At 37.2% G+C, this 23,225-nt stretch overlaps 1 protein-coding gene across 3 annotated transcripts in view; it reads left to right on the top strand.

Annotated features, from left to right (window-relative positions):
* The window catches only part of LOC145686759 (sodium-dependent phosphate transport protein 2B-like), a 104,515-nt gene that overhangs the window by 70,830 nt on the left and 10,460 nt on the right, over nucleotides 1–23,225 (top strand). For all 3 annotated transcript variants that reach the window (XM_081760399.1, XM_081760397.1, XM_081760398.1), the window contains exon 7: nucleotides 6,051–6,267. In XM_081760399.1, coding sequence (XP_081616525.1) covers nucleotides 6,051–6,267 — 217 coding nt within the window. The remainder of the gene's footprint in view (nucleotides 1–6,050; nucleotides 6,268–23,225) is intronic.

Raw genomic sequence — 23,225 nt, 5'->3', positions numbered from 1 at the left:
CTCACAGTGAAGAAGAGAATAGAAAATTAAGACGAATATTGGCAAGTCTATTTGTTTCCTTCATTCTACTCTAAAGATCAAATGCTTGGCTTACTTTAAAAAAAAAATGATCCGGATGAGAGTTCGAATGTGGAATCTAGGTCCACTCGGTTGCAGGACCGAGATGAAATACATTCATATATATATATATATATATATATATATATATATATATATATACTAGCAGCGTTCACCCCGCTTCGCTGGGGTCACCCCGGAACGCAATAAACCTTGTTAATTAGATAATTTTTACTTTTTCGCTTTCAAGTGATATGATAAAAACCATAGTAGATTGCAGTAAATGTTAACATTATATCGCCTGTCATTTATGTTAACCCGCCGAGTGACACGGTCATGCGGGTTGCATATAAATACGTTTATTTTTACCTATGATGAACTAACAAAGGATTTGTACGTTATGGACACTTGAATGGTCAATTATCTCAAGACACTGGTAATTGAAAATTAAAGTGATATGATAAAAACCATCTAGGGTCCAAATCCTAATAACCCCCCAAAAATGAAAGAAATTGGTTCAGCCGTATTAGCGTGATGAGGGAACAAAGGATTTGTGCGTTCTCTTTTATATATAAGATATATATATATATATATATATATATATATATATATATATATATATATATATATATATATATATATATATATATATATATATTGAAACCGGAGTACAAAACTCGAATATTTAAAATTCCTCAATACACCTATTTCATTGACAGTTAAGAAAATATAAACAGTTAAGACAAGTACTGACTAGTTTTTACGTATATTTATCTTGCTCAATCTGCTCAAAATATCAAATGCATATTTTACAATTAGATTTAATAATTATTTAGTAAATCACAATATGAGCACCGAGAATAAACTATGAATTTTGGTGCCCCTTATCTAGATTTGAAATTTTGGATTCAGACATAGAATCAGGCTGAAATATAAATATTTAAGATCTGGAAACCGAAACATATGCTAGTACCAAGATCGTAGCTGTTTGTACCCAGGTAATGCGAGCGGAAGGCACATGCACTAATTCCGCATGTAGTTTGGGAAACACGAGAAACTAAAAACAGATAAATATTCTTTTTCATGGGTAAGTCGCGCTTTAACATGACTTTTCATGAGTGTTGTGTTCAAATATGAAAACTTTAATGGCGACTTGTTCGAAATAAAGGCCTTTTCATTTTAACAATAAAGTTAGGTACTTTCACATTGGGGAAAAATTAGCAAGACACATTCCGCTGATTAGGGTGCTGATTCTTATGGAAGCTTTCACTTGAACCGGAAGATTTCCTCATGTGGGTATCGGATTGCCGCAATTCACCTTGCTGAAAGACGTGGTTTATCAGGAGGTCGGCCAAGATTCATTTGAACTTAGCCTGTAGACTGCTTCTGGTCTCAATTATTCCCATTTAACAAGACTAACTATATATATATAGTTGGTTCGAAATGAGTTAAAATATCACTAATTGACCTTAAGGGGATAATCGTGATTTAAATATTCGTAAATCAGAAAAAATGTGAAAGTTAAACGTTAAAGTAAATCCGATAATTCCGGAATAAAGAGATTTATATGCAACCTAATGATAGCAATAAAACTCTTTATGTAACATTTTCAAAGCTAAGATTAACAGTTATCTTCTTGAAGAGGGTTTACGGAAACATAGAATAATATAAATCCAATGATCATAGTAGTACCTCTGACAGCCCCGCATTTCACATCACCATCGCCCTTCATCCTGACAAGTGAGCAATTCACTTACCCACAATGACTTTTCAGGCGTTCCAGTGACATCAATATCTCAGTTTGGGTTTGGGATCATGCTTCGGTGAACCTTGACTATCACCATCAGCAGCTACTAGAGAATCAGAACTTATTTCTGTATTAGATAATGTGGGTAACTATGGCTTTTCGTCTATAGAAGTAGGAGAGTGTATGGTATTATCGCAGGAAATATTTGATACATAAGACTTAGATTGTCAGTGTTTAGAAGCAACTTTTAAAATAATCAGTTACTTTAAATGTACCACAGATTAGCCGATAAAACCCGACAGCCATGTCGAGTGGTCTGCGGCATTAGGCTGTGGATCGTTTACTGTGAATGTCTTGAATTCAAATTCCACTTCGGGCATAGGTGTTTTTAACTGTCCTCGTTTACTTCTATGTCTGTGTGGTGTCGTAATGGTTACAGTGTAATCCGTGCAAAGCGTTTAACAGGTTAAATAATCTGATAAAAAGCTGTTACCTTTTTATATAAAAAAAACAGTGGTTAGCGCGTGCCTTCGGTGCCCGTGGTCATGGGTTCAATTTTCGGAGAGGCACTCAACAATTTCGATGTTGACCCAGCATCGTGAGGACAATTGGGGAGTTATCTTAAGTAAGAGGTAGCGGACTCCAGTCTAGAAAGCCGGCATTAGGGACTTTGGGTGTCGATACGTTGACTACACATTCCCACTTTGAACGTAAATCCGCTGGTAGGAACCAAAGGACTGTCGTGCCAAGAATTTAGTTTGTTTTAATTATCATAAATGCCTTCTTTATTATTAAATTTTATCCAATATTTTCTTTTCAACCAGTTTGCGAAATTCAGAGCTAGCTACTTGTTTTCCTTTTAATTCATGTTCATAGTTAGCACAACTAATCACAAGGAAAAACAATCTTTTCGATAAAATTTGCCTCGCGTCTTTCGTAGCTCTAAGTTCAGTTATTTTTAGCTTTTTTTTTTTTAAGTTGAATGGCGTTTTATCACTTTCCCCTTGCTTTCCCTATTTTTTTTTTCTGGTTTTACCTATGTTTCTTTTACACGGACATTGCGCCTATGTGCACATGCTTAGTGTGTTCGTTTACAAGAGCGGGCCATTTTCCTGCCAGTATAGAAAGTAAGAGTGCCCTGTATCAGAGAAATATTAATTGACGTATGTAAGTGAATATATCTGTGATGAAGTCATAATTTATCAGTTTTTGCATCGTACATAGTTTCCTCATCCTCATTAATCTCTTCACCCCCGTTTCCTGAATCCCAGTTCTAGTATTCTTTCTTGATGGGGGACTGATGTCTCATGTAGGCTTATTAACTATAACATCAGCAATAAAGAAAGTGGGGTTTAATTTGCACTAATTTTAGAACATCACGTTAATTAAATAATAATAATAATAATACGGAGCGAGCTCAGGCTACTTGTTAGGATTCTTGCTTCGCAATTGGATAATACCGGGTTCGAATTCGGAGACCAGCCGTCCTGACTGAGAATTTTGCAGGGTTGTTCCTCAGTTATACTGGGCAAATGCTAGGTTAGTACCTTGATCTAAGGCTCTGGAGACCTTCCTTCCATTCCTTTTCCGACGTAATATATCTTCACGAAACGTGTGGGTTAATTTAAATACAGCCTTACAGTCCCAATAGATAGCTAAAGTTTTAATATCAATTTCCTGACTTTTAAATACTATTTTCATATTGTTTCAGCTTTCAATTTTCTCATGTATGTTCCACCGAGAATTAAACCTGAGATCACATGAAGAAATGCGAATATGTTAAATATTTTTGAACACTTTAATATACAAAACACAAAACGCTTCAATGATACGATGCATGGATATGTTTTGGTTACGTCCTGCAATGTATGATTAAAGAAACCTGGAGGGTGAGGAAAAAATAACAGAAATCTCTTTTATATTTACTCCTTCAACAAACTCCTGACCTCAGAAGGGCAAGCCATAAGTTAGGTAATAAAGTCATACAACGAACACTTTTATTAATACTAATAATACTACACAACCATATCGCTCTTCTGAAATTCTCGTGTGTATGTTTACAAATCCGGGTAGGAAAATTTTTGTCCACGAGCTTCCACGTCGAAAATGGCCTGAAACAAGGAGATGCGTTGTCGCCATTATTATTTAACTTTGTGCTGGAATACGCCATAAGGAAAATCAAAGATAGCAACCAGGGCCTAGAGTTGAACGGTATTCACCAGGTTATGGCATATGCTGATGATGTAAATTTAATAGGGGATGATAGGAGAACAGTAGAAATAAATGCAGAGATATTATTAAACGCTTGCAGGGACATGGGTTTAGAAGTAAATGCAGAGAAAACTAAATACATGGAAGTGCGTCGGGACCGTAATACGGCAAATTGTGGAGGCGTTAAAATATTAAATAATACTTTTGATAAAGTGGATACTTTCAAATATTTAGGATCAATATTAACAGACGAAAATCATATTCACGAAGAAATTAAATGTCGACTAAAAGCAGGGAATTCGTGTTACTATTCGGTTCAAAATCTCTTGTCGTCGCGAATTCTGTCGAGGAATTTGAAGCTTAAAATATATAAAACGATAATCATGCCTGTTGTTCTGTATGGTTGCGAAACATGGTCGCTTACTCTGAGGGAAGAACATAGACTGAAAGTATTTGAGAACAGGATCCTGAGAAGAATATTCGGACCCAAGAGGAACGAGAATGGGGAATGGCGGAAGCTTCATAACGAGGAACTACATAGTTTATACGGTTTACCCAACATTGTTAGGGTCGTCAAGTCTAGGAGGCTTAGGTGGGCAGGTCGGGTAGCTAGAATGGAAGAAAGTAGAAACGCTTTCAAAGTCTTGACTGGTAGACCCATAGGAAAACGACCATTAGGAAGACCTAGGCGCAGATGGGAGGATAATATTAAGATGGATCTCGCAGAGATAGGAATACAAAGTAGAAACTGGATCCAATTAGCTAAGGATAGAAGTCAGTGGAGAGCTTTTGTGAACGCGGCACTGAACCTCCGGGTTCCATAGGCCATAGAGTTAGTTAGTTAGTTAGTTATGTTTACAAATCTACTGTTGTTCCACGCCAACCAGTCTATATTTTTTTGCTGTACCTTCGAAGTGAAAGATATTCATTGTTACATTTGTTGATGGTTGGACTCTAGTAAGTCAGAAACTATTAATAAAGAGTTTGTTTTGTCCAGTATTTCTGCGATTAGAAGGGTCTATCTAAAAGATATTTCATTTGTATATGAGAAAATAAGAAAGTTTATTTTCTAAGAATAAAATAAATATTTTCAATGTGAAGTTAACATTAAGTTTCGAAGAGGAGCTAAACAGAAGAATTTGTTACCATTTAGATCAGTTTTCAGACAATTCAGTATACTCTGAAATGGGAAGAAGGCAATTATGCAAAACATTTAAAAGCACAGCAATCTACTATATTAGTGAATCTGAAAAAAGTTTTGACGAATTTTAGATATTCAATTTTATCATCACAATTTCAGATGCAGGTTTGGATACGAATCAAGATCTGAGATTCGAATTTCGAATCCAGATCCGAGATCCGAGATCCGGACCCAGATCCGAGATCCGAGTTTCGGATCCAGATCCGAGATCCGGACCAAGATCCGAGATCCGAGTTTCGGATCCAGATCCGAGATCCGGACCCAGATCCGAGATCCGAATTTCGGATCCAGATCCGAGATCCGGACCCAGATCCGAGATCCGAGATCCGGATCTGAGATTCGGATCCGGCAAGATCCGAATCCGAAAATTTTTGGCCATCCCTAGTACGGAGGCGCCGTCGTATACTCTAGCCCCGGGCGCTGATTTTCCACGGCACGGCACTGCTCGCATCAAGGGCGCTCATCACGTGGGGCAAGGTGGGGCGCTCGCACCCTCTAAGAGGAAATTGTACTTGGGAATAGTGAAAACTCAATAGAATTTTTACATTAGTTACAGTAAAATTTGAAATTATATTTCCAACCTCGCTTATACTGGCTCCCCTTGGAAACCACAACATGGGCGCCCTTGGCTCGCATAATAATATTTCTTGATCTATAAATAAAATTCCTCTTTCGTTGCATAATATATGTTTGTAATATTTTGTAACATCTCATAATATCTTGTTCATGAATTGAATCAATACAAGAAATGTACTTGTAAAACACGTTTTGTTTATAGAAAATGATGTAATGTTCTTGTAGCGATAATGAAGGTAAAATGCTTATTTTTCGCAGGTAAATAAAACTGTGTTAGAAGGGTGGTCCACCAATAATCCTGCATATAGCAACGCCACTTTGCTGAAAGAATGGTGTAAGACAAAAAAGGTGTTGGTCGTGGAGGAAGTGACTTTTCAAACGAATGTTACACAGTTCATCGAAGGACAGAACGTTACGCAACTGATGAACGTGACAGAACCACAAAATATCACTCGCACCATTGGTGTCGAGAAATGTGAGTACTTTTATTTATTCTTTGCTTAATCATCTTGTAAATAAACATACACAATACGTTTTATTGTTTTGTTGTTTCCTCATTTGATAATAAGCAAGGTCAAACCTTTGGAGTCTCTTCCGCGCATAATGATAGTAAGTTCTTCGTATTGCAGTCATTGTCAAGGATTACCATGTCAGAGACTTCTAAACATGAGAACATGTGTATATCTCACAAAAAAGATTTCTATTACTTGATAAATTCTGTAACCCTTTTTAGAATTTATGGTAACTTTTGTTACCACAGTGCATTGTTGTCTTTGACCGGTTATTTAGATCCTGTAACAGGCATTTAAGCCCTTTTTTTATTGGTCAAGTCAAACATGGACAAAATAACACCCCCGATGCATTTTGGAACCAGATGGTCAACTTGGCGGCGCCAAATGGTAGCGAAGGGGCGTGACATTGTCATTTTTTTTCTTAAGGCAAATTTCAAAAAATTTTCACGCTCTTACTTTTCAAGCTATCAGATTGACATTTTGCATACAGATTGTGTGAATCTTCTCATTTTTTTAAAATCCCTACTTGAACCCGGGCTCGACGGGCGCAAATATTCCGAGGAGTTGATTTTTCAGAAAAAATCCGGTTTTTCCCGAATTTCCCGGTTCAGATGTATGATACGAACATGTGAGTGGTACCGTTAGAAAGGGCGCGTTATGCTAAAGAAAATAGCGTTTGAACCATGACCCTAGGCCAGTGTTGGGTAAGTTACTTGTAAAAATGTAACGCGTTACAAGTTACTTTACTTTTTCTTAAAATGTAACGCGTTAGTAACGCGTTACTTGCCCCCAAAAAGTAACTGTTACTTTACTTCGAAAGTAACGCGTTACTAACGAGTTACTTTTAGGTCCGAAACTTTAAAAATGTGAAAAAAAATATGACTCCAATTTTCCGTACTACTATTATTACCGCTATTATTATTATTATTATTATTATTATTATTATTATTATTATTATTATTATTATTATTGCACGTTTTGAATCGCTTTATGTAAATGCAAGGACAAATTTTTACTTGATATATGAACATTTTCATATAATGTAACATTGATAAAATACCAAACTGTGTTAGTCGTAGGGACGGACACGAGCGAGTTCGAGCGAGTTTTCTTTGACACTCAATTCGACTAGAAACAGACATCTTTGAGCTCGACCCGAGAACTCGACTCGAACAATTTCCTCCTACTCGACTCGAATTGGGGTCGAGTTTCGAGTCGACTCGAGCCAAATCCGGTGTGTAGTTTCGAGTACATTCTTCATGTATATTACATAGACAGTATAATTATTATCAATGACACTATTACTACTACAACTTAGATTATTATTATTATTATTAATTATAACAACACTGTATATAAAAAGAAATGCAGTTTGTATTTGAATACTAAAAAACTAGTTGATTGCCAACCTCGGCAGTCGTGAAGTCTAGGAGTCAAGACATTGTTCACGACCTTCTGAATTTGGGTTGAGGGTCTAGGTTGAGTATTCGGGCTCGAGCCAAACACTGTTAAAAGTTATAGGGTACTGGCCAGATATCTTCAAAACTGCTCGGCTCGGGTTTAGAATTGTCAACGACTCGAGCAGCTCGGCTCACAGCTCATTCACTATCGACCCGAACCGAGCAATGAGCCGAGCCAACAGCTCACCCAACCGTTGAGCCGAGCCGAGCTGAGCTTGTTATAAAAGATCTCTTGTGGTCTCGCTATAGAGACAAGACGAGATGCGAGCAGTGTCCCCTGTCTTGAGCAACACTAAAAGTATTCCATGTTACTGTTTAGCTTACATTTCTCATGGCTTTCGTTTTCCAGTGCAATCAGGCTATGATTTCAAGACGACTTAAAACGAACGAGCCATTTATCAAACTCGACTGGACTCGAAACTCGACGCGAAAAACTGAATCCACTCGGAACTCGACTTGAGGATATTACCCTTGACTTGACTCGAAACTCGACTTGAATTCGAGTCGAGTCGAGTTTTAGCTTGACTCGTGCTCATTCCTATGCGTTATTAATGGTTGCTTATTATTATTCTGCTAAACTAATTATATAATAATAACGATGTTGTTGTGTAAAATTAAAAATAAAGAATATAGAGAAACATTACACTACTCTATAATCAACGAGATTCTAGAATAAGCAAACTATCTGAAAGAACTCCAATATTATATGCCATCAGCAAACTATTTTATAGTAATAAAATAGGCCTGCTCATTTGAACACAGTTTATTCATATTAACCCCTGACTGTAAATCGTTAATTATGGCATCCTAGTTGTTGATATTTTCCGCCGGGGCACTTCACACTGTTTACTTTTAAATTCTGTCCACCATCATCCTCAGCTCTTAAGAAAAAAGTATTCTTTCAAATGTTCGAACGGTAAAATATTCTCGTTCTCCATCTTTATAAAAACAACACGAATCAAAGTAAAAATAGACTACCGGTATCATTGCACTCCTAGTTCACTCACTGAATGTATTGATTTGGAGCTGTCAAAATCTACGACAAAATCTTCCAAGTGCTTAAAATCAGTACACGGGATTTCCCTAAGGCTGTCCTCATCTTCAAAAAACAGCAAGTGGCACTACAAACTTATCTGTTTCTCTGTGTGTCTCTGACTGTCGGTCACTGACATACGTAGCTCATGCTCGATTGTTTCATTCTGAGAAATTGACTTACAGGAAAGAAAGATTTGTTTCCGAAAAAAAAATATACAAATATTGTAGTTACTCATCCGAAATGTAACGCGAAAAAAGTAACGCAAACTAGGTACGTTACTTAAAAATTTGTAACGCGTTACCGTTACAGTTACTTTGGAAAAAATGTAACGCGTTACTAGGAAACGTTACTTAAAAAGTAACGCGTTACCAGTAACGCGTTACTTGCGTTACGTTACTTCCCAACACTGCCCTAGGCCAAATAGTAATGACGCAGTAAGTTTTTAGAATATATATATATATATATATATATATATATATATATATATATATATATATATATATATATGTGTGTGTATATAATGGATCACCTTCAGACTTTCAAAAAGTTTTCCGCCCTTTGATTACAAGATACAAGATTGAAATTTTGCACACGCATTGTGTACATAACTACGTATTTTTCAAGAGAGTTTCAGATCCCTACTTGTACCCAGGCCAGTTCCGGAGGGGAACAAAAATGTTGAAAAACCAATTTTCGAAAAAAAAAAAAAAAAACTAGTTTTCCCATTTCTAGTGTACAATACAGACAAGTGGTACCGTTGGAAAGGGTGCTTTATTCTGAAAAAACGAGGTATGAACCATGACCCTACGATGAAAGGAAGCAGTAGCCGTCTGACTGAAAGAGGTCTAAAATGTACCTCAAAAAGTGGAAATCCTAAAAGCGTTAAATGTCATTACGGGCATATCCTTCCTTTGCTCTAACAGTTGTATATATTTTATTTCCTTGGAAATTCAACATTGCAATAATATTAGTATCAAACACCCTTTATAAATGTACAATGTGTGTTCAAAAAAAGACCGAACTTTTCAAATAGTGCGTCAAGCCTCACAGGGAGCGCGGTGCGACTGCTGAGTACACCTAGCGGCAGGTTTAGACAACAAACCACCATTTGACTCTTTTTCGGTATGGTCGTTAGTCGCTGAGCTACAATCACTGAAGTGAGCACGTTCACAAGCTGTTTGTCAAATTAGTGACAAAGTAACGATGAAACAGCTTGAAGACGAATGTGTGTGTGTATGAAATTGTGCTACAAACTTGGCAAAAATTTTACAGAGACATTTCAATTGCTTAACCAAGCATATTTAGAGGACTGTATGAATCGGTCAAAGATCAAGGTGATGCTGGTTGTGTTTTTTTGATTGGAAAGGCATTGTTCTGGAATTTTGTACTCAGATGGTAAATAAACAGTTGTACCAGAACATTTTAGCGCATCTGAGGGATGCTGTGCAGAGGAAGAGGTCTGAATTGTGGGAAAACCAGATTGGATGGTGCATCATGCCAATGCGCCGGTTCACGAGTCTCCCCTTATCCGCATTTATCTGGCAAAACATCAGACTACCGTTGTGCTCCATCTACCCTATTCTGTGGACCTAGTCCCAGTAGACTCTGTCCTGGCCCCACTTTGAAAATTTAAAAACACTTTGAAAATATGTGGTTTCCAAACCATAGAGGAGATTCAGGACAGTGCGACGAGAGACCTGCGCGCCATTCGAGAAAATGTGCTCCAGGAGATTTTTCAAAACAATTGATGAAACGTTAGGAATGGTGTATTGCCAGTAAAGGGGACTACTTTGAGGGAGACAGTGCTTAAAATATTATACTGTATAATAAGCAATAAAGGAGTTATAGCAAAAGTTCGGTTTGTTTTTGAACATACGTCATATCTACTTAGAAAGGAGTCACCTAGAACCACCAAATTTTGAACACGGACATTTGCTAGATCTAATCCCGTATGAAGTCGTTTTTTTAACTCGATAGAGATATCTGGGGTCAAGATTTAAAGTATAATGAAGCATATTACCTATGAAGTAGGCACCTTAACCGTTTTCCCTATCATCCAGTTTGCTTGCCCCAAGAATTGATAGCATGTAATGCCGAACCATATATATTTCATGCATTTCTTTACTATCAAAGCTTTTGAATAAACATTATTGCTTCGGTGCGAAGAACGGGGACTTCTGGTAGTAAACGTATGTATATTACGAATCTTGAAGTTGACTATATCCCCCCCCCCAAAAAAAAAGAACATTTGACCATTTTCCTGAAAATCAGACCAGGCTATTTTTAGGCCGGACAAAGAGGACATATGTGAATAAAACAGGACACCTGGTAATTCACTGTGACGTCACCCTAACCTAAGGACGCACTGCATACTTGTGCAGAATGTCTCCGTTGCCTCACTGCGGGTATCGTTACGGGCAAAATTAGTGAATCCTAAAGGTTAGTTCACACGTAATGTGCCGTTCCTATGCTGTATCGTGGTCCACAAAGTTTCTTCTCAGACTGACATTGAAAATTCATTAGGTTGTCGTTTTTAATTCGCACATGATGTTCCCTGATTGTGCTGTGCCCCGACAGACCGCCTTCAAGAGAAACCAGCCTGGTCATGGCTCGTCGGCCGCGATCCTTCGGCTTTCTTCGGAGCACACGAAGTGACACGAAGTTGACCGGAACCAAGAGAAATGATGCGAAAAGCAGTAGCGGCACAGCATGGTATATGGTGAATGGTCGCGGCCGTGGCACGTGTGAAGCATTGCAAGGAAATGGCAGGAGAACGGCACATTATGAGTGAATTAACTTTAATAGTCAGCGCTTAAAATTATTAACTTTTATTAGTTTTAATTAATTGAAGATCTTTTGTGTAGTGTTTTAATGCCTAACATCTCTGACATCAGAAACTGAGCACCCAAATTTCTAATCCATAAAAATGTTTAGAAACATTTATTTATTTAATTAATAGCATTTTGTAGACACCATCTGGTTCACTTTATATGGGAGCGCGGTTGCTCAGTGGTAGAGCGTTGACCTCCGGTGCTTGGGGTCCCTGGTTCGATCCCAACTCGCGCCGTGTGGATTTTGTGGTGTACAAACACCGTGCTTGTGGGTTTTCTCGGGGTACTCCCACTTTCTTCATTCCAGTATTTCTCTCATCATCACCGTCTCCTTTAGCCTAACCGGCATAAGCGTGGGACGTAAAAGTTAAAAATTTTATTTCATTTATTCACTTTCTATGTTTTTGATATTCTTTATTATCTCTAAGTTATTTACTGAAATTAAAAAAGTAGGGACGAGCGTAGCAAAGGCGTTAAGAAAAAAAATCATTTTGTTAAAAGACTCATCATGATTCACAATTTGTTTAACTTATTTTAAATCTCGACTATATAGAACAAAATCTATGTGAATCGAGTTCCATAACTTGAGTTCCCAAAATTTGTCCCGTCCTTTGCTTCGCGGGATCTGAAAGGCCGTTATCGCCGCCACTGATTCCAACCTAATTATTACGTCAGAATGAAATGCCTAAGCTCCCACCGACTGGAAACAATCACAAAACTCAGAACGTGTTTATTACGCAAATAGTCCTTATCTCCCACACAAGATGTCACTACTATACTGCACTCCACCCCAATCCCAACTCGAGCGTAGAGCGTTCCGACTTTTAAACAGAATTTACATAATTTTCAGTAATAAGGAAATGTTAGCGCGTCCGTAACTCCGAGGCAGTGGCGGATCCAGGATGGCGATCGGGGCAATCGCTCCCCCCCAGAAGAGGAAAGTTTTTTTTTTTATTTTATATATAAATTAAACCCATCCCTGAGTTTGGAGCTCTTAAAAGTAGCTCTAAGTAGCAGTATTACAACCCACCGCCCCCCCAGAAGTCCGTCCTGCATCCACCCCTGCTCCGAGGTCGGTCTGGTTGTGAGCATATGACACTGTTTCATTGAAATAATAACAACATTACACTGTCATTTCCTAATATAGTAATCTACGTAACAATAACCGTGTTAAATTTACATGCAGGAGATATAGGGCCTTATGCAGAGTCGTTTTGACGTATGATTAGCGTCATACTAAAAGCCTGACTACTGCAGGAAATATACGTTAGTCGATCTCTTTAGTATGGTACTAATCACGCGTCACAACGTCTGTTATGTTTAGCTGTACGTCCACGTCTCATATAGCCTCGCTGCTGAAAGGGACACTAAACCCAAAATCAAATAAAATCAAACAAAAGAGAACGATACCAGTTTTTGAATTATTTAATTGCTCTGATCTTCAATAACCTCCACTGAGTGATGAAATGATTCATGAAGTTCGTAACTCGTGACCTACCATAGTTGATGCGACCAGGAGACAATGTATGGTTGTATGGGCGCCTGAAGGGGAGGGCAGGGTGGGGCGCGGACTCCTCTTGGCTCATGAAAGTGTACGCGTAATATAGCAAACCACGTATATTAAATACCAGACGTGATAAAGCAACCATGGAGATGCCCCCTCTGGAAAATTTTTCTTCGGGCGCCCCTGTATGGTTGGTTACACGTATGGAGAACTTGCGGTCAAAGTGGAAGCGCTTGAGAGTCACAAAAAGTAAAAATGCTATATGTTTCCTGAAGTGAGAGTCGTGTAGGATATAACTGATACCGCTGAGTCCAACCTTTTGTTCAGTGTTTTTTGTATACTCTGTGTTCAACCACTGTATTACTTTTCATGAATGAGAAGATGAAGAAACATTAACTTATAGGGCTATTTGAAGTAGTCAAGATATAATATCTTGATTACCAAGTATCACATTAACAATCAAAGAAATGAATATTCAAGCTCGGATAGTGAACATTATTAATTCATTGTGAAATACTACAGTAATCAAAGATGTTATAAAATAGAGGATCTGCCTATACAACAAAATCGTGAATCCATTCGTCACAGTTTCGCTACCCCTACTTTGCCTGCTCCGCCCAATAAGATTGCAATATTTTGTGCCAACGTTCATGGCGGAAACAAAAGTAGCCAATCAGACGATGGTGGAGATGAGAGATAGCCAATCAGACGTGCCGATGCTCAGCTGTTTTTTTGGCATCATTGAGTTAATAGGATGAAGATAAATATGGGCAGATCCTCTATTTTATAACGTCCTTGGCATTAATGCTGTAGGATTGATACTAGAACTGTTACTTGTGGGTCACTGGGTCCCCGGATCAGATCTAGTGTGAGGCGTAAGACCCAGAGAAGGGTCATCCAGAAAAAAAAGTTATGATCCAAGTGACTCAGATAACTTATGATTCGTGCCACCACTGCATTGGGTGCGACCTTCTTTTAAAGTACGTAGTTTTACATTTTTAGATGTGAAATTATTTATATTAAGTTGTTAACTGGTTTTAAAATGTGAATTTGTCTAATTTCTTCCCCTCTAATTTTCATTTTTGCACTTTGCTTCATGTCCTATTGTGGATACTTCTAACAAGTTTTTCGACACCTCTTTTCATTTTATTAAGAAAAAAGTAAATCACTATATCTTCCGGTACTTAAGTTTCGCAATTGGCCGCTGTGGTTCAGTGGTAGAGTGTTCACCTCTGATTTATAGTCTCTGGTTCGATTCCAGCTCGCGCCAAGTGAATTTTGTAGTAGATAAACTCTGTGTGCGTGGGTTTCCTCGGGCTTCTCTCGTTTCCTCCCATTTTCTTCATTCCACCATTTCATTCATTTCTCATCATCATCGGATCATTATTGCCTTTAGCCTACTCGGCATAACCATGGGACGTAAAATTCAAAAATTTCACTTCATTTTAAATTTCGCAAAGAATACATTGTTCTGTTTCTCTTTAATACAATAGTTTCAAATGTGCTACATTCCTTCGATAGCAAATAGAATTCCCATTCAGCTAGGCACATTTTTTTTTCTTTTTTTAATGGCACTTTATGTTATAATGTCAAAGAGTGGTCATAAAATCCATTAAATGACTAATTAAAACTTGATTTTATGTGTTTTATTACTGAATTGCGAGAGAGTTTGTATGAATGGTATGATGATTACGGCGCCACAAGGTTCGTAATGCTGCATAAAAATCTGTTAACATTATTTAACACGTTTCCAAGAATGCATAATAACGTTCAGCCATAACTGCATAGACTAGAAACAATCTTCCATTTTGCATCCTAAGCGTTCATATTTGGAAGTGCTTCATTGAAAAGCGAGAACGTTAAATTCTGTTTGAATGACCAATTTAGAAAAGAATTTTGCTAGACGCACTGATAATGGTAAGTAATTACAAAGGAATTCAGTAGCTTTTAAATCTGTTTGGCGTGGTTTATCAACGTTGATAATGGTTTTCATTTATAACAATAATCACTTCTATCTTTCATCTTTTGTTCGAGCCTCGTATTGTTTTCCTTGGGAATTTTAATAGGAGAAAAAAAACACAATGAAAATGAATAATACCAGAAATTTTGAATTAAGCATTGTCGTATATGTGTATTTACAAAAAGCTATTGAGCAAACTGACTTCCACGGATAATTTTGTTTCTTGAACCTTTAAATAAGTCACAGTACCTTTCGGATTATATATTATTCGGCGTAAGCTCCAAACTGCAATAAACAAAGCCACGTGAAACTAAATCTTGCTGATTTGCTGTTGTCCTACCGACGCTTGTACTCCTCCGCAAAATAGTTCATGTGATTGCATTGTTACTTTTAACTATGAAGCTTCATATAAAACTGCTATATTATTATAAATGACAAGAATATAATACGGATTATCTAATAATACTGCAATCGAGTGTGGCTAATGAAACAATAGAAATAAACACTAAGCATGCGCAGTAATTATGGCGCCAACTCAACTGTGGACGGGTGTTCTGCTTTTAAAGTCTGAAAGATGGCTGGCATGAATCCCGATTCCGCGAGTGTTGTGGTGAAACACCAACAAGGCAAACCTTTACTCACTAAGCAACAATTGTTTACCAGCGAAATTGAAATACTTTTTTTTTTTTAATCTTTCGAGTTTTTTCCTTTCTTTTCTGCTGCTGCTGTAAGTATCTGGACAACACGAGACAGTATTATCAAAATGCACGTGTATAAGTTGCTCCTCCCCGTGGGGAGTGGGAGTGATACATCACTAGCCAATCGTATTTGTGACAAGCGGAAGGATACAAATGTTTTGTTTATCGGAGTTTAAAGCTTACGCTGAACAATGTATAGTGTTTGTGAATGAATATACAGGGTGTAACAAAAATATGTACAATATTTTGGAAACGGATCCCCCACATCAAAGTAAGAAAAAAAAAGTTCATGTGGCTCAAAAGTGGACAGTTTCTGAGTTACAGGGTGCCAAAAACGTGAAACAAGTGAAGCTCATAGCTTCACTACGATAGAATCTATCGTAGTCGGGTCAAGACATCACTGAGGAACTGTATTTTCCATACGAACTATCCAAATATCCACGTTTAAGAATTCTCCAGTACTTGCACATCAATTTTTAGAGAGGTAGGGAGAGAGTGATCAAGTACTCCCAAACAGCCTCTCCAAAAATGGTCAAGGTTCTGTGGATTAATTTTGGTGACATTGCAAAGATAGTCAAGGATTCTTGGATTCATTTGGGTAATATTACAGAGATAACCAAGGATCTCTGGATTCATTTTGGTAACATTTCAGAAATAGTTAAAGATTTTTGGATTGGTTGCAGTAACATCGCAACGATAGTCAAAGATCTCTGAATTGATTTTGTTAACATTGCAGTAATAGTGAAGTATTTCTGGATTGATTTTGGTAACATTCAAACGATAATTATTGATCTCTGTATTAATTTGGTAACATTGCAGAGACAGTCATGGATCTCTGTATTCATTTTGGTAATATTAGAGAAATAGTCATGGATCTCTGTATTCATTTTGGTAACATTACAGAGATAGTCATGGATCTCTGTATTCATTTTGGTAACATTACAGAGGTAGTCATGGATCTCTGTATTAATTTGGTAACATTACAGAGATAGTCATGGATCTATGGATTCATTTTGGTAACATTACAGAGATAGTCAAGGATCTATGGATTCATTTTGGTAACATTACAGAGATAGTCAAGGATATATGGATTCATTTTGGTAACATTACAGAGATAGTCAAGGATCTCTGGGTTCAGTTAATAATATAGCAGAATTACGTTCTGACTTCGCTTTGGTAACAATGCAAAGTTTTCAAAGGTCTCTAACTTCACTTGCAAAGCTAGATAAAGATCTTTGGTTTCACTTTACTAATATTGCATGGTTTGACACGCTTCAATTTAGTAATAATGCAGAGTTTATCAAGGACTTCTGACTTCATTTTGATAATATTGGATAGCTTATTTCTACCGTCACGTATTAGTAACATTACAAGATTAGGATTTAGCTTCGTTTTGGAAATATTACAGAGATAGGGAGAGGGATGATGGATTTTGTTAATGAGGGGAAATTTTCTTTTAAAACAATGATATGATCAGGAATAAGAGATCTAATGTGCGATTATACTGAAGAGGAATATTATAGCAACTTTTTTTTTTCTAAGGGATATACAGTAACTGAAAGGTATTTTACTTACCTCTGGGCGAAAGGTTACTTATTAAAATCTCAATGCATGTAAATTTGTGGTGCACAATTTTATGTACGTGGATCTTCCTCTTTCTTTCTGTCGGGCGTCACGGTAGCTCAATGGTAGTCGTGCGTGTGGTCCCTGGTTCGATTCTCGGCCTAGTAAATTTGTAGTACTCCGTGGGTTTTCTTGGTGTACTCCCGTTTCCTCCCACTTTCTTATTCCACCAATCCTTCTACCATTATTTACTTGCTTTAACCATCGTTTCCCTTAGCCTAAAGGGCATTATTAACGTTAAGCTGAAATATTTCCATTTCATTTTTTTCTTTTTTTCTGTCACCATTCGTTTCATTTTGTTTCTGGGTGACTCAGTAGTAGAGCGTTCACCTCTGCTGTGTGTGATCCCTGATTCGATCCCACCTCACGCCAAGTGACCATTGTGGTGAACAAACATGTGCGTGTGGATTTTCTCGGGGTTCTCCCATTCCCTCCCACTTTCTTTATTCCACTATTTCATTCCTTTTTCAGCATCACCCTCTCCTTTCGCCTAGCTGGCATAATAGTGGGACATAATACTCAAAGATTTCATTTCATTTTTTTTTCCTTTTGTTTTCTTTTTATACGTATAATCGAAAGATATTTCGTACTTTTCCTGCTTTAGTTTGAGCTGTCTGACATATCAAAGGCGTCGCGTGCACTTTAAGTGAATGACCTCTATAAGTCATTCCAGATTATAGTCTTAAAGAATGCGTGAACCACATTATGCAATTGACTTGCAGAAACCTTCATAACCAGGCATTTTAATAAATTGGTTTTCTGACTCCCCCTCCCCCTCTTGTAATGCTAATTTGCATTAAAAATTGCAGCGCGTAATGTTCCTTCTGTAATATTAACTTGTACTATGTAATAATATTCATTAAAGAAGGACTTCTACCAGTTTATTGAAAGTTCGTGATTAATTGGCCTCAAAGTGTCCTGTAAACACTGTAATCTCCAGAACAGTTATTACAAACTGCAAAGAAGAGAAAAAAAATAATGCAAACACTTCCTTTTGTTGCATGCAAGTGGATACAGTAAATGTTGTTCGGTTTTGCATGGCACGATTCACTGAGCAGTTCTGGTTTCAGATAATTAGTTACAGATGATATTTTTTTTTTTTTTTTTTTTTTTTTTTTTTTTTTTTTTTTTTTACAAATACGAACTTCCTTTTTCTTCAAGGTATTGAGCAAGTGTTGCGAAATAAGTTGAAGCACAGTTAGCAGAAGTCAATAATAAAATTTGGTCACTTAAATCTGTTTTTGTACACTCATGTGCAAAATTATTGTCGCATGTCTGTAAATATGTTGTTGTAGGAATATGATTTGATAACGAATTCGCCCGGTATTTCTTATAATATTAGTATGTGTATAATCGGCAAAGACATGTATGTGGCAAATTTGTATTTCCCCTGGATCCCTCAAATTTGTAAGGGTCCTTAAAATATGGCCTAAAATTGCGTTCCCAGTTTACAAATTGCCAAACAGTTTCTGGGAAGGGCCCCGGATCCCCCGAAACGAAATCCTGGCTACGCCACTGTAGAAAACATTGTTTGTCGAATTAAGTCGTTATTTTTGCGAAACTAACGATAGTTTTAGCAAAACTAACGTAAACTAACTATAAACTAATGATGCAATGTGAAAGAATTTTAAAATTTGTTTGTGGGTGGAGAACCGTGAACATTTATTTTTTAAATAAAATCGTTATTTTTGTGAAAATAACGATAGTTTTGGCGAAACTAACGTAAAATATACTAACCATATGAGGTGGAAGTTTATGAAGATTCTTTAGAGGCGGGCTAACTTTACATTTGGCGGGAACCTTTATTTCTCGTTATTTTTCCAAAACTAATGTAAACTAACGATAAACTAACGATATGAGTTGGAATTTTATGAAAATTCAATATGGGCGGGCTAATTCGCAGTTGGCGGGAAACTTTATTTCTAGAATAAAATCGTTGTTTTTGCGAAACTAACGATAGTTTTAGCAAAACTACCGTAAACTAACGATGTGATGGAAGAAAGCTTTGAAATTTATTTGTGGGTGGCCTGTCCATTTATTTCCCGAACAAAATCGTTATTTTTGCGTAATTAACGATACTTTTAGTAAAAGTAACGTAAACTAACGATACGAGATGAAAATTTATGATACTTCTTTATGGGCGGGCTAACTTTACATTTGACGGGAACCTTTATTGCTCGAATAAAATCGTTATTTTTGCAAAACAAACGTTAATTTTAGCAAAGCAAAAGATAAACTAACAATATGAGGTGGAAGTAACGATATGAGGGGGAAGTTTATGAGAATTCAATATGGGCTGGCTAATTCACAGTTGGCGGGGAACGTTATTTCTAGAATTAAATCGAAACTAACGATAGTTTTAGCAAAACTAACGTAAACTAACGATAAACTAACGATGTGATGTGAAAACATTTGAAATTCGTTTGTGGATGGGGAACCGTGAAGTTCGCCTGCCCATTTATTTTTTGAATAAAAAAAATATTTTTTCGAAACTAACGATAATTTAAGCAATACTAACGTAAACTAACAATAAACTAACAATAAACTAACAATGTAGATAAGAAAACGAAAAATTCGTTGAGTGGGCGGGACAACTTCACAGACGTAACCTTTACATTCATATGAACACTTCCAATATAGATTTTGTGTATTTGTAGTCATAAAAAAAAGAAAAAAAAACTTTTCTCTCGAAAGACATATTACGTTATCTTGTAAGTGTGATATTTAAACCTTAGTATAACAGATACTAAGCCAATAATATAGACTAAAAATACTGTGACTGGTAACGCCCTGCTTCTTTATCGCTTACGTATTTTTTTTATAAAGATCTTTTAAAAATTATACACATTTTCTTGGAAATGACACAAATAAAACATGTTATGCTGCTATTAAAATTCCGAAATTAGTTGTTATTTTGCTTTTTTTATTATATATAATTTATATAGGTAAAGGAAAGTTATGTTAGGATATATAGATAGATATGTTTGCGGCTCAATCGATAAATTTATTTTAGGAATGTAAATAGAAGTCTATAAAACGTTTCTGAAAGTATTCTGGAAATTTTAAATATAGCTTTTACATCAGAACAAACATAATATATATTAACTAGCAAACGGCCCGACTGGTTACTTTGGCCAATATTGTTCGTTCCTCCTGCCTCTTTCATATAGAATTAGTCTGAGCTTAAAATTTTGCGCGAGGTTTGAATACCTCATATTGGCATTTCAGAAAACCACTCCTAACTCCTTTTCTTCCCTTCTAGGTCAAGTATTAAGAAATGTTGAAACACGATTTCATTATTTTAAAACAAAAGGCTAAATATGAAGTTTCATTTTTCTCAGCCTAATGAATTTCAAGATAGAGCATTTGTACAAATCTCTCCACCCCTTTTCTTCCCTGGGGGGGGGGAGCGCTGGCTCAGTGGTAAAGCGTTCACCTCCGGTGATTGGGGTCACTGCTTCGATCCCAGCTTGCGCCGTGTGGACTTTGTGGTAGACAAACATCGTGCTCGTGGGTTTTCTCGGAGTTCTCCCGTTTCCTCCCACTTTCTTCATTCCACCATTTCACTCATCATCATCGTCTCCTTTAGCTTGTACGACATAATCGTGGGACGTAAAACTGAAAGATTTCATTTCATTTGAAAGTTTTAGGGGGCTAAAGGTAGCCGCAGAGAGCTGAGCCTCCTTTCCCGGTCACTCCCTAGCTTCTGGCTTCTGACGGAAGTACAGGAAGAAATATATCATACTTGACATTTCCGTTGAGAACATTGCGAGCTTTAGAAAACAAAAGAATGGCGGGAAAAATGTTTTTCTTCTGTTCGTCAGTTTATTTTGCTGATTAATCATAATAAAACTACAATAAAAGTAGAAGTTAAAAAAAAAAGAGAGTTATAGTCTACGGAACTGATAGCAAAAGTAATTTACAACAGAGTAAGAGCTTTTCAAATCTGCTTTCCACTAAATCATCACCACGTGAAAAACACGTTACCATAATAGCTCATGCTGACGCAATGCAAAGAATAAAATGTGATCAGAAAAATGATAATTTTCATGTATTTAAAAGAATGTAATAAATTTTAATTGTTTATACATGAAATTTATAAGGAAATTGTTAAATCTGTCCTGTAATTGAAATCAGTATGGCATACACATGGGTGTGGTTTTCATAATACTTAACAAGATATTTATTATATTGTGTATAACATTTGCTGTATTAAGAGAAAATCAGTAGTGTTAAAAAACTTGAGGAAGGGCCGTGAAGAAAATGGGATGAAAAATGTTAGAAAGACAAAAGCCATGGTAATTGGAACGATGGGTCGATTTCAAATATACAGGGTGTTTCAAAACAACACCGACAACGTTTGGGAGGTGATTCCTGACACCAAGATAAGACAAAAAGTATAGACCACCTTGGGTGCACAAATGCTTCCTTTCGAACTTATAGGCTGCCAAAAACATGGAAAAACAAACTTCAAAGGTCCATAGTAGAGACCTGCACGGGCCGAATTTTTCGGCCCGAGCCCAATCCAGCCCGAACGTACCTAGGCCCGGCCCAGCCCGGGCCCGAAAAGTTTTGAAGATTTTCGGCCCGAGCCCGGCCCGGCCCGATAAGTTTTTTTTAAAATTCTTGTCCCAAGCCCGGACCGGGCCCGATAAATTTTAAAAGTTTTTGGCCCGACCCCGGCCCGATATTTAAAAAAAAAAATTAGCTCGAGCCCCAATCTTTCTCAAAATTTAGTACTAAATTTGACCTAACCTCAGAAACATTTTCTAAACTCTGGTTCACAACCTGACGCTTGCCTCCCGAATGGTACCATTGCCTCCGAGAACTTTGCCTGTCATCGAGAGAACAAAAACTCCATTCCTGTAACAAAAATCTAACTTAATTGATTTTTAGCATAAAGTCAAGATAAGATGGCAATATTGTTTAGCGACAGGCAAAACTTTCCCACCCCTTGTCATATTTTGAGTTCAGTGAAGGTCAAGGTCAGAGCTCAATTTACCGCGCAATGCCTGCAATCCTCTATAGTGAAAGTGTGGCCGCTGAGCAACACAAACTGTAAAAAGCTATTGCATTCTTTATAACATTATTCACGGGCACATTTCTTCAACGTTTGGCTTTATTCCAATTATCGTTTAACGAAAGTCAATAATTATTAAAGAATTGCAATTAATCGGCGCCAGCCCGGCCCGACCTGAAGATAAATCAGTGTCGGCCAGCCCAAGCCCGGCCCGGCCCAAAGAAATAACAGTGTCGGCCCGCCCAGGCCCGGCCCGGCCCAAAGAAATAACACAGTCGGCCCGCCCGTGCAGGTCTCTAGTCCATAGCTCCAAAGCTATGGGACCTGCCGCAGTCGGGTTAAGACTTCACTTAGGAACTAGTATGTGCCCTATCCAAAAATCCATGTTTCAGAATCCTGCGATACTTCCGCAACAATTTTTATAGAGGTAGTTTGTTAGTACTTCAAATTATATGCCCGTAGCCAAGCTTTTGGGAATAGGTCCTCACATCAAAATAGAAAAAAAGTTCATATGGACCTGTAGTCAGTAGTGAATGTTTTCATTGTTACAGGGTGCCGAAAACATTAAAAAAATGAACTTTAAAGGTCCATAGTTCCACTACTATAGGACCGATCGTAGTCGAGTCAAGACAACACTGAGGAACTAGTATGTGAACTATCAAAATATTTTCCAGAACCTTCAGTACTTGCACAATCATTTTTTTTTTTTTTTTTTTTAGAGAGAGGCTGTTTGGGAGTACTTGATCACTCTCTCCTTACCTCTCTAAAAATTGGTGTGGAAGTATTATA

The sequence above is a fragment of the Thermobia domestica genome, chromosome 5 (genome assembly GCF_964235325.1).
Source record: "Thermobia domestica chromosome 5, izTheDome1.hap1.1, whole genome shotgun sequence".
NCBI lineage: Eukaryota > Metazoa > Arthropoda > Insecta > Zygentoma > Lepismatidae > Thermobia > Thermobia domestica.
This window is presented reverse-complemented; position numbering and strand designations above follow the sequence as displayed.